The 17416-nt window shown below is 38.9% G+C and overlaps 1 protein-coding gene across 1 annotated transcript; it reads right to left on the bottom strand.

The window, feature by feature from the left end:
• LOC141471542 (receptor-interacting serine/threonine-protein kinase 2-like) lies at window positions 1-17057 on the bottom strand. Its single transcript, XM_074158114.1, has 12 exons — window positions 16990-17057; window positions 14326-14487; window positions 11151-11304; window positions 10795-10950; window positions 10504-10652; window positions 8623-8672; window positions 7338-7499; window positions 6447-6532; window positions 4875-4943; window positions 3887-4055; window positions 2792-2944; window positions 1-1486 (listed from the first exon to the last, which is right to left on the bottom strand). Exons 2-12 carry the CDS (start codon window positions 14475-14477, stop codon window positions 1164-1166), a joined length of 1623 nt encoding a protein of 540 aa, XP_074014215.1. The 5' UTR covers window positions 14478-14487; window positions 16990-17057; the 3' UTR covers window positions 1-1163.
• Between the last annotated feature and the right edge of the window lie 359 nt (window positions 17058-17416).

Here is a 17416-nt window from a genome sequence, read left to right as displayed (position 1 = left end):
GATAGACATTGCTTTTAATTGTAAGAATACATTATCTCAAGGCAGTCTTAATGTTTAAAGAATTTGTTAAAAAAAAAATAAAATTGTATTTATGGTTCCAGCAGCATGGTATTATATGACATAACAAATTTCTAATCTCTTAAGTGTGCCTAGAAAACATACCATCTCTGTGTTTAAAATTGCAGCCAAACTACTGAATTCAATAAGCAGTTTGAAACTGCAGAGAGAAGAAATGCAACATAGGGAAACAGAGTAACATGGTTTTGCATGTGCAATAGTTGTAGATTGTATAACAAGTTCTCATGTTAATCCAGTGCCATGAAGCTCGAAGGAATCTTGCTGTGCCTTCAGAAAACCAGCATCTTATATAACCTTATTTGCATTATAATTAATAATCTTACTACTTTTCTTCACAGTTCAACAGAACCAGAGTTTCAAAATTATCAGCTTGGCACTTCTTCCTGTTCTAATTTTACATTTGAACTGCAGACATACTTAAAGAAATACATGGATGTAAGGTAATAACTTTTTTCCATTTAATAAATACTTTAAGCACCACCTCTCCAAAGTGCCACTATTAGTGCCCCATTTTCAGAGCATATGACCATTTGTGAGTGAAAATAAGATCGTTTATATGCGTAATGTAGATTTTCCAAGTCTTACTTAAGGCCCTGAAGAAATATTTCTTGATTCTCTTAAGCCTTTCACTCTAACAGCTGGCTCAGATACGAGCTCAATGAAAGGCAGAAATTTTTTGTCCTCATCCAGAACCCTGTTGTTTGCTCTCCTTATTTGGAAGGATTTAGTAACAGCCGTTCTTCCATAGTGTGACCTCCAAAAAGCCACGATCCATTTTCCTCCCTTCTAAAAAACCAAGGAAATAAGGTGTCATCTGACTTGAACTATATTTGCTCTGGCACACACATTGCACTCCTCCCGTCTCTGAGGTCCAAATTAGAATGTGTTTTATCACTCTTGGTAATTTCTGCAGGCAGTGGTTGACTTGACCTTTTAATCCAGCTAGCTTTTTCCACTAGAGGACTAAAATCCAGGGCTGTAGGAAGGATTGACTTCAATCAATGGATTATGAGGAATTAATGTGAATCATTGCCATTACAAATTACCAGTGCTCTGATGCATGTAACAAACTGCAAAAGAGTAAGTCACAACAACAGCCTATTTACCTTAGAAGGACACTCTGGGCAATGGCTGCCTCGTCCCAGAGGACTATATTTGGTCACTGAAAGTAGAGTCACTACAACCTGTGCTGCCCTCTCTCCAAGGCAAAGGGAAGTGTCCAACAAAGCTCGAGCACGGCCAGTCACTGTGGGATAAGAGGTAATTGTTTCGTAATCCATTCGGGACAATGTTTGCTGCGAGCGAAGAACATCCAGGATGTGGTTGAGGCGTCCTTCCGTCATGCAGCTCAGTATGGTCTGTCTCTGGCAGGCTAGTATTTGACAGCAGGTTCCTTTGCAACAAGAATCTTGAGTAAAAAGGAAACAAAATGAGATAAATTAAGTGCTCTTTTTCTTCCGGAACATGTTGGCAAGTGATAGCATCAACACCAGAAATATAAACTCAGTAAAGGAGCAGGAAGAGTTAGTTTATTTGCCTTCTTTGTACAAAACTAGTCCAATGTATTTTCATCTTTTGAACAAAACTCATGAACACCAAATTACAGAAAATAAGATGTTTCTGAAGTGTTTCTAAAGTGCTCAGATTGTGTAAGAGGAGGAGATTCTCAGGTCTCACGCTGTTCAAGTAGTATCTGTATCAAACTTTATGCAAAGCAGGTTGGCTCAATGTAGATGAGAAAATTTTGTCCTGTATAAAGTGGAAGTGGTAGCTCAGGGTAGTAGAACTGATTGAAATATGTACTGTGAAACTGGGAACTTGGATGTATGTCAAAGCCAAACTAGTAATAAAAGTAATACTCTTGGCAAAATGATGAAGAGCTTTGGGTTCTGTCTCTTTTCACAAACTGATTAGACTACTTAGTACTGGCATTAGGATTTTTAGTGTACAGTAAATGCCGTACACCAAGAGAAAATTAATAACCAAAAGCCATTGTTGCTTTGGAGAACATGCCTCTGTCGTTCTGATTTCTGATTGTTGCCAGTAGAGTTCTGTGACGAACTTTTGCTGCATGAACTACTCCAGGAATTACTTCATCACTCAGAAGCAAATTGAAGTGGAGAAGGATGGCCAGCTAGATGTGAGAACTGTCATAGGCCAGCTTGCAAAAAGCTAGCAAAAAAAGAAGCTCACAAAGCTTCACCTACAGGCAGAGGCTTCACAGAACACAAGCTGCCTTTTCTGCCTCTGTTCAGTTGGAGGAACTGAGAGCACATAAGTAAGGAAATTAATGGTCCCCCTTCCTCCTAGTCACCTGTTTCTGTAATCAATGACTACTTCTGTAGAGGTATAAAATACACAGCTTAAAATTAAACAAATTTCCAGGCTTAAATAACTAATGTCTTTCACATTCAATGTGTGCTATATTTTCTGTAATTTTATTATGGTCTTTTCAGAACCGTTCTCAGCCTGAATATGAGCCTGGAAAAGAACAAGCCAATGTTCTCAGTGGCCAACTTCTGAGAACATAGAAGTAGCTAAACTCAAGTAGAGTCACGAGACATTTGTATCAAGTTTGGAGGAGTTATTACACTAAATACCTGAAAACATGCATGAAATTTAGAGACCTGTGTCCTCCAAAGTTTAAACAGTTTAATCACTAAGATCTGGCCAAAGACAATATTACCACCTCAAACTGGAAAAGGGATCTTACCTGTCACTGCTTGTTCAAGATGCATAGGTTGTGGTCTGTGCTTAAGAGCCAGCGGTGGGTCCTTATGCTGACCGTTTTCTTTGCCTGCAGTTGAACCAGACAAAGGAATCGTGCAAAAAGAATTTGCTTTTCTACTGTCAGAGCTGGAGTGATCTAGAAAACGTTTAAGATGAGTAAGATGAGACCCCTGAATTGAACAACAACAGAACATATATATGTCAGCCGCTGCAGAAGGCTGCAACTGAAGTGAAAACTAACTTGAGAGCACTTACTTATTACTAGCCATCCGTTAGGCCCCTGTTAATACATCATTATTCCTAGGAAGATTTTGGCATATATTACCACACACATCTGACTTTGTCAAACTGTCTGTAGGAATTACTTTTGAAGTTATGGAACATTCGATTCTGTCCATAAGTCTGACAGCTGATGATCAGAACTAAACTGCTTGGAAACGCAGATGTTGCCATAAGTTAATTCATTTCCTATAGCTCAACTTTTGTATCCAAAGGCATGAGGAGAACAGAAGGAGCTTTTAAAGAAATATATCACTTCTTAACACAAGTTTAACCACTTTAACAGGACAAATCCACTTCAGAAAGGCAAAGGAAGTTATTTATGTAGAAATGGTGATTACCAGGAATCATTCACATGTTCCTGCAGACACAGGACATGTGGAGAACTATTTTAAAAACATCTCATTTTTTTATTAGCAGATAAAAAAAAAATAGTTATTCTTGGTGTCACACAGCAATAGAAACTGCAGTAGTGGTTCCCAGGAAGGACTTGTTCTGTCAAAAGCAACAGGCAACATTTGATGTGTGAGGGAAAGGGAGTTGTATGTTAAAGGTCAGGGTTCTAAAAAAAAAAATATTATTTTTTTTTAACCCAAAGAGGAGTTTTAGTCTATACACTTAATGAAAAAATATATTGTGGCATCACTGGTTTTCTGCAGTGAACTCACTTCAGATGGTACCAGTAGAGGGCACAGCTGTACTCTGAGAAGGGACAATTTTACTTGGAAAATAACGTAGATATGGAACAACTGGTAATATTTATCCTTTTTTTTTTAGATTGGCTGGAGCTGATAGAGACCTTTCTTTGTTGTTATGTTCTGTGGGATAGAATTTGACAGATCCATCTCAAGAATATTTTCTCTTCCTGCATTACTTGCACTGCTATCAAGTAGAATAGTTGACGAGCTTGACACTACGAAAGGAATTTTTTTGCTGATTACATGGTTGGGTTTTGGTGGACAGATGACCTGAAAAAGATCAAAACAGAGAAGAATTATCTTCTTGAAAACTTGTTCTCCCAAACCTTTTCTAAGCTGTTTTCTCTTGGAATATAAGGAATATATAATATGATACATATATACGTATCACAGTGCAGGGCAGGGTGGGTATGCAGCTGTTGAGCCTACAGACATACTTAATTCAACTTCAGCTGATCACCTTAGGGTACTGTGGCAGCACACATCCATAGGCTGACTCTCCTATAGGGTTTACTGCAGTCCTAGATCACACTGTAGCCCATGCTGCCAGTAGCCATGGCATCACTAGAACTTGAGCTGTTTAAAGCTGTCTCCGATCTAGGCATGCGAGCTTCAGTTCTGTCTCTATCTTACAGTATTGGCAGGCCTGCCACAAGTGCCAAAAGTCACTTTGAAAATGAGAGTTCACTGTATTTGGGTTTATCACAAAGCAGTTAGCCTTACTCTAAGAAAATTGGTTTCATATGCTAGAATTCAGCCTGGGACTTTTTCCAGCCATCATTTTGAAAACACTACAAGAAAGGTTAGATTTTTGCAATTGCACTAGAACCTTTTCAAGGAGAGGTTCAAAGCAACTCTTGATTGGAAGAGGTTGTTTTTGCAGGAGCAACATCAGCATCAGATACTTGGAAGAAGGTAAAACAGTAGTTTTGTTGGTTAACTGGATGGAGCTATCATTGTTAGGGACAAAAAGGGTTAGGAACATATTGCCTGGCAGTCTTTTGATTATGCATTGTCAGGGCTGGCAGGGGAAACAAGCAGTTTATGAAGTATTCTCGTAGGACTCTTAAATGCATGTCATATACTCACCTCTGAATTGCGTATGCCTGTCTGCAATGTATATGTTTCTGAACCTTTGCATGCATTAAGTGCTGTCTCCTGGAAAAAAAAGCACAGTAACTCTTGTAATATACATATGGTTTGTTCAATTCAGTTGTCAGGAGCCAAGATTTTATACTGACACTGACAAATTATACTGACTACATATATTAAACTCTCAGGTACCCTGATATATAGTCATATTGAATGGCACAGAGCAATTTTGCATTGCAACACATGTAAGGAGGCATAGCATCTGACACAGCTCTACCCTGCTACTGTTTCTGCTGTTTCAAATTTATTTTAAAATCCAGTTTTGAAGCAAAGAGGGGAGAGAAAAAGATTTGGCTTGCTATAACATGTTTTCCTTTAAGTATCCAAACAGCAGGGATGTTTAGTATGCCAAACTGTCTGCAATAAGGATGTGTCAATACTTGCAGCATTTTTCCATGTTGTATATCTGCGGCAGATTTGTTCAACTATTACTATTTTTTTAATTTATATCTACAGCACTTATGAATCAATCCATTTTCAGGAATCCCCATTAGCATTTTCAGTGATTTTGGACATATTAGCTGTTCATTTGTTTGAACAATAAGTAGTGCTCTTTGCAAATTTAGCAAATAGAAAAATAAAACCTTGCTCAAGGGAGACTAAAGCATTAGATTATGGAATATTCGTAAGTACAATCCTAAATAACCTTCAACAGTAGTAAAAATGACTTATAGTATAAGTCATTTATGCCACCTATTAAAACACTGATCAAGTCTGGGTTTTAATCCTAAAATGCGATTGCAACATGTAGAAATAATCCAGCATGCATTAACAGAAGCCCAGCAATGAAACCAACAACATAGCATGGGCTGTGCATATCCAGATGGAGTTAGAACACTTGTTCAAGTGCTGAGGCATGTATCACTAGTTTCCCCGCTATGACTATCTAAGTTAACTAGATAGGATATAGCTATTTTTGTGGCAGTCAGATTTGTGCCAGATTTCCCATGGCGATGTAGACATATATGGAATTAGCTGTATCCCTCAGCTGTTGGCTGTTCCCCATCCATTCCTGTGGTATCAGAGAACCCTCTTAGACCCTAGAACAGTGTCTTGTGCCTGAAACACATCAATTTAGAAACAGTGAAGTGTACAGAAAAAGTGCTGCGGCAGGTACTAACGCTGTCCAGGTTTTGGAATAAATATCCTCTTACCAGTACATACCACAAAAATTGGCCTTGGTTCTAGCCCTGATCTGACCTACTTGAGGCTGATACTTGTTCTCACTCACATGGGTTTACCGGTCTGACTACAGCTAGTGACTAGAAAGAAGCTGTGATATTTTTATAATTGCAGGTAACAATTGACATGGTTTCTAGAGAACTCCACCATATCTCTTTTCTACAGTTCCTGAATGAACCTGACGTGCCAAAGGGTACTCTCCAGCCCTCTGGCATGTCCAATAAAACAATGAAGATAAAGCATTTCCTGGTTCTGGATCACAAAGATTGCAATTGAAAGAATCAGGTGATGTCCTTATAGGAGAACAAAACTTAATTTTGCACTAACCTTTGCATCCATCAGATTGTAGATTGCACTGGAAATCTCCTCCTTATTTATACCTGTCAAAATTCCATTTAGAAGCTCTACACATTCTGCAGGGGGAATAAAGCATTTTAAATAGCATATTGCATATGCAAGCGTATATATGTTTAGGCTTCAATGTATTGCAACTAACTTTACTATTACATTGAGTAGCTAGATGAAATACATGAAATTAGTTTAATACAACTTCCACCTCATGCATCCTCTTGGTTCCCTTTTTGAACTGATTTTAAAGAGTGGTGATGGTCAGATTAAAATCACATTTTCTTAAAGGTTCATACAGATGTAGTGGACTTACAAAAGGTTTACAGATGACTGTATAAATCTGTCACAATAAAGCTACATGCAAATCACTTCCTCAGCACTTGCATATTTCAACTTTGAAAATTTGCTTAAAAGTCCTCAGTTATCACAATTTCAACATTTCTTGGCTATCTTTTCAGAAACAGAGGATAAATATAACAGTTCCACTAAAGTAAACAATGATCACACACTTGGGAACTGGTTATGCGTTGGAATCAAGATGGGTAGATATTTGTTGAAATAGTATATAGAGCTGACAATATCACTTCCTTTATTTGGATTCACTTTTACTTTATACCAAACATATCAATGGAGAGAAGCACCCCACCTCTGGTGGGAAGCTTCAGTTAGAATAACCCATCTACAGTACTCTGATGACCTGAAGACAGCTTTGCCTTCCACATCAGTTGTTCTGTCATTGATCTCTAGATGATCTCCAGAGGTCCCTTCCAACTCCATATCATTCATTCTGGGATTTAGTGCTGGAGCCACGGTCCCAACAAGAGCATCTCCATTAAGAGTCCTGCAAAGAAAGCAAATCCTGAGTGTTACCTGCGGTACGTGCTCTGGAATCTGGTTCTTGATGCCAGCACAGAGCGATAAGGTGCAACAGCCTGTTCCTCTCGGGCAAATTGCTAGGTATGAACTTTTCCGAAATGCCAGGCCGCAAACTGCTGCAGATTCCTGTCAGAACTTCCAGCAGGGTTGTCTGACCTGCAATTTATAGGAAAATGTCACTGAAAAAAAACATTGAATACCTCAGAAGTCTCTTAAAATGATATGCAGCATGTTATTTTGTGTATTTTAAAACAAAGAGTGTTTTTAAAAGCAAAAATAATAAAAAAAAAAAGTAGATTAACAGTCTTGTAAATAGTTGTGTAACCTTTAACCGTAGCTGCTTATTGCAACAGGCATATCAGAATAAGGAACTCTGTCCAAATGTCACAAATGGCTGTGTACATGCGTGGTAAACTACATGCACAGATACCTCAGGTATACATGTAATTTTTATGGGTATATTTTAAGCACACAGTTTTATATAAAGCCTTACAGCTGCATTACAGGAATATCTCCTAGTGTACAAAAAAAATTGGTGCAGCCACCAGAGGGCAGTTCTAAGCGGTAGGAACATGAAGGTACTAGTCTATGCAGTGTATCTAAAAGGTCCTCAGCCCGTAAAATACAGGAGTCCTTCTGTTTTGCCATACAGAAGAGAGCCCATAGCAAAGAAGCTTTTCATTGATCTCCACCTCCATGAAAAAGGGATCATTCCTAGACTGTGACAATTACTATACAATGATGCTTTGCAAACTAAGTTCTTTAAAACCACTCACACGTTCATCTAAGGAAGTAAGATTCCCCGCTGACTTGAGAGAATTCAGCATGAACTGGCATTTCTTCATGAGGCTTTGAAACCCATGGCAACTTGAAAAATGAGCATTCTGCTCATCCAGTTATCTGCTTGCCACTAAAATGTTCTCCGATTTTAAAATTACAGCTGTCAAACGTGAAGTGGTTTTTCTTTCTCACTAAAGGTAGTCAGAAAACCCAGGTAGTAACAGAGCTCTTCAGCAAGCGCAGAGAGGTGATACTAGCTGGGTAAGGAGCTGCGCCTTTCCCCTGCAGAAAGACCAGCTTCTTTGGAAACACTGAGGATATATTAAGGAATTCTAATCTTTACATGCCATAATGTGGAGCTATGTGCTGTCACAGTATATAAGGCAATGGGACATCTGAAAAGGCAGTGCTGTTTTTATCATAATTTCCTTGGAATAAGAGAATTTGTGAAAAATATTAAGGCAACACAAAGTCTGATGTGAACAACAGAGATAAATACCTTCAAAAGGTTTCTGTCTGCTTAGGCTCTCCCAACACAGTATTCCAAAACTGGGAAAAAGAAGTGAAAAAAAGAATGAAGGGCAAAAGACTGTTCATTAGTTTGTAATCCATACCTATGTTCTTGTTTCCAAGACCAAGTTTATTAGTTTAAGAGAAAGGAGTTTTTCAAGACAAATTCTAGCCAAATCTTTCCTAATTTGATGAGGTCCTTTTTCCTGCATTATTAAGTTTCAGTTTTCAATGGAGCTGTTCTTATAAAACAATAAATCAGTTAAAATTAATTTTAATTCTTTTAAAAAAAAAAAAAAAATAGGATCAATTAGAATTACATTTCAGGTTAGCACCTGATCTCCGTTTGCTCCTGTGAATTTCAAATTTATCATTTTTGTTTTGTTTTCAGGTATTTAAATAGCAACTGAAAGATCTGGACTTCTCAGCAGGTACCGACGAGCACATCGATTAACCAGCCAAAAACTTGGTTCTGACCCACTGCATGTCTATTTTCTTAAGCAAATTTTGATGGAGCTCCAAATACTTTTTTACTTTTCTAACATCCTCGGAAGTATTCTAGTGATACCATAGATCTGCTCAGGTGGTATAAAATACAGGTTTTTGATAAAAAGCTCAATCTGCAAAATCAGAGGCAAGGAGGCTGCTGGAAGAGAGAAAGCAGGCGCTGCATGAATCAGAAGCAAAACAGCCAAAAGGGGAAGAAGCAGTTCTAGAAAAATCATATCTGCTTACTCAGATATCTTGCTGTAGTGCTGAATTACGATGTTTAAAAGAACCCCCCCTCTTCTGCCTTGTTTCCACATAAAATCCGAAAGTGCTATTACTGAAATACCCTCTAGGAAAGTACTTGTACGTGTAAGTTGCATGTACTTAAGTAGTATCTCCTATGACACATACTTTTGTTTTCTCTGTTGCACCACTGCCTGGACATGCACCCAGTCACAACTGAGCCTCTAAAATTATCTAGGAATGACATGTTGGAAGATGAATTATGCCACCTGAAAGTGAGCCGCCTGTGCAAAAGTCTTGTGTTTGTGAACAACATCAGATTAGTCACATCATTTACAGGTCTCAAGCTGTATGCATTGACTCGTCTTGGAGCCTGCCTCTGTGACAAGAAAGCAGGAGTTTAAGTTTGTTGGCTCCATAAAAGCTCTGAGAGCAGAAGAGCGGTCATGCTTAATGTATTTATAATGTTAGTCCCCAGGCTCTGTGTGCCAGTTGTAAAGATACTAAATGTCCATACAGACAAGAGCTGCAATTTGAGGTTCTCTCATTTATTGCAGCAACTATGAAGTGTGTTACATATCCAAAAGGGACATGAGGTCATCCTCCTCTTTTGTATAAATCACCTTAGTTAAAAAGTATGAATGCTTGAGAGGCTCAGTAAGTTATTCCAGCAGAGATTCCATAGGACCTTAACGGGAGACAGTTGAGAGAAAGGTCTTATTTTTACCTGGGCCTCATCTAGGCATCGACAGTTCTTCCTGAAACTAAAGCCAACAACAGTTCACATTTAGGAACCATGTGAATTTAGTTACTAGGTTTCTAAATGTATATGAAAAAGTTTTGGCAGCTGTTACACTTCTTAAACGTTTTGGTCCATTGTATAAACATGATGAAATATGAAATATGATGATAAATATGAACTCTGAGAACAGTTCTTAACCTTGGTATATTATTCACCAAATATGGTGAATTTCAAGTTGAATTCACTGCAATAATTGGCCTCCTGTGCCATACTATCCTACTGCGTTATGTAGATCTGGCATTTTTACTGTAACATCTTTGAAAAATAAGTATTTTGGCAACATTGCACAATGTAGCAAGGACTAGGTATGACCTGCCCCTTAGAAATCCCATTCACCTGTAAATATCACCTTCCTGGGAAGGAAGGCCTCCTTCAAGTATTTCAGGAGGGAGGTACACTAAATCCTGGCAGTTTCTCAGGTTGCAGTTTTGCAGGTCTGCCCTCAGTTGCTGTTTCCTCCAGTTGGTTAGACCATAGTCTGATATCTAGAGAGATGGGAGGAAAAAGTAAATTTTAGTAACAATACCTCAAGACTTGGTATTAAATGTTGACTATTAGGATAAATATGTGCAACAATAGGACGATCACTGGATTTTACATGAATAGGATAGAAGTAGAAGCTCCCACCTTGGCTCTGAACTGCGTATCCAAAAGCACGTTGGAAGGTTTCAGGCTGCAGTGGCAGACAGCCGGCTGGAGGCTGTGAAGGCAGTGCAGGCCTTCAGCCACATCCCTCAGGGTCCTTATGAGTACGGGAAATGGAAGTTCTGGGTACAGCTGATGCTGAGTAACAGAAGATATGGGGTCTGATAGTGTGAAATTGTTACTATTCACATTTTCATTTGACAATAAACAGAATTACAGTATAGAAACTAAGGAACAGATTGACTGTGACTACTGTCCATAATTTACATGCTGATTGCTCTCTTTTGGCTGACCTTGTAATTAATTTTATCGCATAAGAAATGACTTCTTTTTTGTACCTGATGGATGAGTGAGTGGAGGGATCCATTGTTCATCCATTCAGTCACTATGCCCACAAGTCCATGGTACTGGTAAATCCCAAGAGAAGGCAGGAGACGTTCAGACTTGCAGCGCCTGATGTTTGCTATATCCTGAAGTAGTAACTTCCACTCCCTGTAAAAAAAAAAATAAATAGCAAGGGTTAGAGGCAGATTAGACTGAAGGGAATTTCACATAGAGATGAGATAGTGTAGGATATGGAAATGACAGATAACCATATGGTTGAAAACAAGGTAATATAATACTACCAATAAAACCAAGATTATATCATCTTCCAAACAATTCTAAGAAAATGAAGCAATCCCTTAGGTAGTGTAATTTTCTCATATAATATGAAAGACCTCTGGAATCTTTAATATGAACATAAGACCGCCGCTTAAAGCGGGACTGAAGTGTAAAGGAAGGAGAAGACTGAACTATATGAAACGCTAGATAAGAAAAATAAATTTGTTTCCCCTTACTGTCCCCAGGAACTTGTATTGTATCCTTCTGCTGTTAGCGAGATCCACATTTACAAGGAAATTATGATCTTCCATGCTTATCTAACGGGAACATGTTATATAAATGATATAGCATGTCACAGCATTATATAAGAGTGAAGCCAAATTGGGGTTGGATGTAAGCAGTACCACGCTGGTGACTTTGGCAAATTCAATTCAAGCTCAGCTGCAGTTGGACTGTAGACCTGAATCCAAACAGGGTATATTAAAGAGCTTTGCTTTGATTGTTATCAGAAGAATAAAGTCCTTTTGCTGCCTAAGGACTTCAACAGTTCCTTCTTCATGCAGAGGAAACACTGAACTATCAATTCAATAGTGCGTTTTCACGGAAATAACTTCTGCTACAGGTTCAATTTTTGTTAATTTTATATTTGATTTTAACGATCTGATTATCTTTACTCTGTGGTAGTTATGAGCTGAAAATTCATTGAAATTAATTCAAAATTCAGTTGATTTCGACAGACCTGGAGCTCATTCCCATTATTCTGACCAGCCTTTACATCGAGGCTTCAGTTTCTCACGTTTGCTGTGTTGGTTCACAAGCCCGTAAACTAATCACTGGAAGTAATTCACAGCCCCACCTATTTTAACACTTATTTCCACAAATTAAATATTTATCATCAGCACACGGTGAAACATTTTGCAGCCCAGTAAAACACAGGTTATTCTCCCAGCTTTCCTAAACACAGTGTAGTGTAAACAAGAGATCAGAATGGTAGAAAGAGAGAGAAAAGCAAAGCAGTGGCTTTAGTTTTAGGGAGCAAGTTTGAGTGAAAAGATGCCAAATCAGAATAGCATGTTAAATTCAAAGCGAAGTAAAGTGTTGATTTCTGTAACTTTATTTTATTTTGGGGTATATTTGATTTAAAGAAACTTTTTTCTTTAAACAAGCTACCAAACAAATAACATTTGTTCAGATTACAAAATTGCTGGACTTCTATTGTCTAAAAACAAGCCATCCTCCCCCCCAGCCACAAAAAAAATTAACCTTAAATTTTTACTGTTCCCAAATTCTGGCAGCATTTGGTTCTTGAAGTATCACTGACAATTTAAAGTGTCAACTTAAAAATATTTATATGAAATACTATTTTTTCCTCCTCTGCCTTTAAAATGAACAAATTAAATACTATCTATTCGAGTAGGACACTTTTGTATTTTACTTCTAACAAAAGCCAACTGAGAGGCAGCATTCTCCGCTAACAAGAGTAACTAGTCCATAGATTCAGACACTCCTTTTTTTGATAAAGAGTCAGGTAAGTGCATTCCCTTAAATGCTTTGGTCTTACAAAATCATAGAATGGTTAGAGTTGAAAGGGACCTTAAAGATCATCGAGTCTTGCTTCATCAGAAGTAGCTTGTGGCTGTTCCTGGAAACTGCTTTTGTTGCACACTGGAATGTTGTGGTCAGTAGGCTGACGCCCGTCAGTTACTGCTCATTTCTTTTTATAATTAGGACATGTACACATCTCACTGCCCTGTAACCCTCACCATTATCCCTCCCTCCTCCCATTTTTTTACTCCCTCACCTGTACATTCTGTTTCCGATTGAATTCAACTGAGCTCTCTTCAGAGACCTCCAGAACAATGTAATACCACAGCATGCCGTAGCATCAGTATTACTGATCAGGGTTTGTAGACATTATTACAGTAGAGATAATTAATGACTTCAGGATTGTCGTGGTTTCAGCCGAATTTACCAAAACCAGACTGACAGATGGCCCTTCCCTCTCCCTCCCCCTCCCCCAAAAGAGGAGAGAGGAAGAGAAAGAGATAAGGAGATTCAGAAGTTTAGAATGAACTAAACTACTTTAATGAAGAATTAATATTAAAATAAAAATAAAGAAGAAAATAATGAAATAGATACAATATATACAAAACCGTATCAAGCTCCCAGGATGACAGTCACGTCACCGGCAGGCACTGGGGAAGTCCCAGACTGGACTCAGTGACAAATGGGAACTGGATTCCAGCTCTGGAGTCAGGAACACACGGATCGGGATCAAAGGCGGATGGACAGACAGAGTCCTCTCTGGACGTCGGCCATCGCAGGAAGGGGCTGACCCTTTGATCCCTCAGCTTTTATACTGAGCATGGGGCAGATGGGATGGAATACCCCAGTTGGTCAGGTTTGGGTCACCTCTCCTGTCCACTCCTCCCCACCGATGTGACCCCTCTACTTTTTTTCCGTTTCCGACCCTCTAAGGGGGCAAATAACGGAATTGGCTGCCCTTGGTTGTTACAGCAATAAGTATAAGCAAGGGCCTCCCTGCACACCGTTCCTTGGCACGGAGCACAAACATTGGGCTGATCATTCTGAGAACGAGCAGTTTTCTCCACAATATGCCGTTAATTTCAGAGAGTTAGAGGAGGCCTGGCTGGGATGTAAAGTTACAGAACAGAAAATTGGTTCGGTTTTACTTCAAACCGGGACAAGGATTGAGCTCTACTATATAAAAATTTGTAAAAAACATGAAGCTTGTTTCTCGGCATAACTGCCTCTTGGCTAGTTGAGATGTGTTTAATGGGATGTGTTTAGGGATCAGATGATCCTGAGGACGCCACGATTCATTCTGGTGCCATCGCTGCAGGTCCGTGCTGCCACCTGCATGGTTAGTTGGCCAAATAAGACACGTACCTCTCTGTAGTGTCCTGGCTGGTCAGCAGCTTCACCGAGATGTGAGTGTTCCAAGAAAAATGAAAGGCTTTGAGTGCAAAGCCTGAGCCTGTCCTGGTCAAGGTAAAGTTCTCCAAATCTTCTTGGGCTACTACAGGTAATGATTTGGCCATTCTTCTTTGGCTAGCTTGTGGGAAAAATGGCAGAAAAGAAAAAAAGTTTTAAGGACTGCTTTTTGTCACTACTGCCAAAGCACAGTGACGTTGCACCACCCCTTACTTCCCAAATAACTATTACCCTAATCCAACAGGCTTCCAGTTACCACTCTGTGTCAGACTTTCCTTATAAAGATAGGAAAAGCTCGCTAATTGCAAAGGAGTGTCTGGACCATAATTTGCCATCTGAGGCTGCAAAGTGCTAATTAATTGCTCATTATTATTTCCATCTGATGACTTTGAAATGTGGGGCCATTATTTCCAGTACAAAGTGTGATTTTAAGGTGATACTGAACTATGCAGAAAACAAACTAGTATCTTACAGTTACGTTAGACAGAAATACAGTTTCCCTGCTTCTCATGAAAAAAGGCCGTAACTCATGCAGATCTGTTCTGCATCATTCTTGCATCACTTTCATACAACATCACATGTCAATGCAAAAGCAAGATAAAAGACAAATTTCTTGTTGCTGTGAGCTGGCAGAACTCTGCTAAGTGGAGCTGTGTCTTTATAGCAGTTGCTAATTTGGCCAATGCCCTGTCCATACTGTAACTGTCCAGGGCCACCTGAATGTTTCAGACACATTACATGGCAATGCATGTGGATTAGAGATAACCTCTGCAAAGCATCACTGGGTTACTACGCAAGTAACATTTTTTATTACATCTGTGAAGCTCCGTTAGACTAGAGAATAACCAAAAGTCAGCAGTGGAAGAGGAAAATGAGCAAGCAAAGAAAACAGATGGGATAAAACCATTGGTAAGGATTGCTGTGAGATCAGTGGCCAGTGAGTCAGAAGAACTCAAACTGCGATACTCCCTTTCAGAGCCCTGTAGACCAGGACTAGAGAAGAAAACACGAGGGAACTGAAGTCACAGGGCCAAAAATTTGCAGTAACCAGTAAGGACTGTGGAGTGAGAATTGTGTCCTTCCAGATGGGCTCTACAAAAAGAGATCCCGAGATGCAGAAACCTGAAAGTCTTCTGAGTAAGCAGATCACTTGTTCTCCATGAGTAAAACAGAAACTGAAACCTGAAGATAAATTAGGCTGTGCTCATGGCTGAACTGCTTCTAGTTCACGACCAATTTATTTCTAGTTAATCTTAGTATCTAAACTGTGCCATGCAGACACGTTCACAATAACAGAGGGGTACTAAACTCAGTTTTGCATCTAACCACAATCAAAATGCAAATAAAAATTCAGCAGCTGATTGACCAGTTCAGCTTCAATGGTATTTGATTTTAATAGGAAAGCACAGTTGAATTTTTTGCTTTTGTTAGATTATTGTAGTTTGAAAGCAATAGCTGCCTTAGGAGCTGTTGTGGTTGAGACTCACTAGAGTTTCTTTAAGGACTAAATCCAATGTGGTATGAGGCTGACAGACAAGTTAAGAATTTCATAAAATTTGAAGAGATTGCACTGAATGAAGATAAATTTCCAAATGAGCCATTTATTCTTTAAAGTTGCAAAGACAGACCACACAGATCTACAAATCCTAAATTTAAAGGAGGTAATCGGAAGGCTGGCAGGAGCAAAATTATGTCTCATTTTTATTATATACTACAATAAATAATAGTTTAAATAGCCAAAATAATTTATTCAACTCCAAACATAGTACAAGGAAGATCAAACAATGAATATAGGAACTAAACCATCCCTGAAAGTGTCTGTTTCTACTTAAAATTGAATCAAGCAAAGCTGTAACAGTTTTTTTTTAAACACTTGCTAACTGGCTACTCAGATAAAAAAGAAAACTAGCTGTCAGCTCCTATTTTGGATTTTCAAAACCTAATTCAACTAGAGATTTTCTAAAAAAAAAAAACCACCACCAAAACAAAAAACCACAAAACACACAAGAGAACCCCCACTTCAGTCTTTGCATTTCACTATTGTGCCTGTGTCTGAGCTTGTATACCTGTTTCCACACCTAGGTTTAGAGTGATTTGCTGATAATCTCCAAAAGAGTTTAACCCTGAAATGAGAGATCTTTTATCTATGCAGGGTGCTACCCAGATTCCTAAAATAGTTGGTGGGACTACTCATGGAATATGGGGCTATCATGGTGTTACAAATAACAAGGTCTATCTCTACTCCCTAGATTGCAGTTTTGGTACCAAAGCCATTTTCAGTAGTTCTGCTCTTCTGAATGCTTTTTCTCTTAGACCCTTTTAAAAAACTCATCAAACCCCAAACCCAGTATTTCTTATTGATCTTCGCAACAAAGGGTTTTGTCTTATTTTTTAGTAAGACACTAAAAGTCTCAGGCAACCTTGTCATCTTCCCCTAGTGAGGAGGCAGATGCAGGACGGGAGCTGCCATAACACCACTTAGGTCAAGTTTCTGATTTTAAACGTAATTTTTAAAAAGCAATTCCTAGCAAAGATGCTTTCCTTAGTATGAGAGAAACTCTACGGGATGTTAATATTCAGATAGCTCGGTAAAAGAATTGGAAACAAAAATCAACTTACCCCTGGAAATACGGGCATAAGAACGACAGAACAATGGAGTGAAACTGCTGCAGATACCAACTGCATTCAAACCCGGCTGAGCTCTGCTGCGTGACTCAGCTGTGGTGTTCATCTCTCCTTTTATTGGCTGCCTGCAAACATCTAACATTTCCTGGCCAGATAGACAAGCTGTAACTCTTTAGTGGCTGTAGACGGGTTTTCACAGGCTGATTTATTAACTGTAATTAGTGAGAGCGATTACAGAAAAAGAGGTTGGATAGCCGCTTTTTTCCACGATGGGGAATGCCAAGAGGGAAAGCTATATAGCAGTGGAAGAAACCATATTGGATACAGCCCAGATATGGAAGCGTGTAGAGCTGCATGCAGATGGTACAGCTGATGCTTATCTATGCTGTAGACCAAGCCAACAGCACAAGTACAAAATCCC

This window comes from Numenius arquata, chromosome 13, assembly GCF_964106895.1.
Source record: "Numenius arquata chromosome 13, bNumArq3.hap1.1, whole genome shotgun sequence".
NCBI classification, from domain to species: domain Eukaryota; kingdom Metazoa; phylum Chordata; class Aves; order Charadriiformes; family Scolopacidae; genus Numenius; species Numenius arquata.
Note: the sequence above shows the minus strand (reverse complement) of the source record. Positions and strands in the feature narration are given on the sequence as shown.

What these genes read in the sequence shown, in the direction of transcription:
- LOC141471542 (XM_074158114.1), bottom strand. Translation starts at nt 14,477, where the DNA reads ATGGCCAAATCATTACCTGTAGTAGCCCAAGAAGATTTGGAGAACTTT. An exon ending in AGCCAGGACACTACAGAGAG is followed by an intron (nt 11,305 to 14,325) that starts GTACGTGTCTTA and finishes TTTTTTTTACAG; the next exon opens with GGAGTGGAAGTTACTACTTC. An exon ending in TCCACTCACTCATCCATCAG is followed by an intron (nt 10,951 to 11,150) that starts GTACAAAAAAGA and finishes TCTGTTACTCAG; the next exon opens with CATCAGCTGTACCCAGAACT.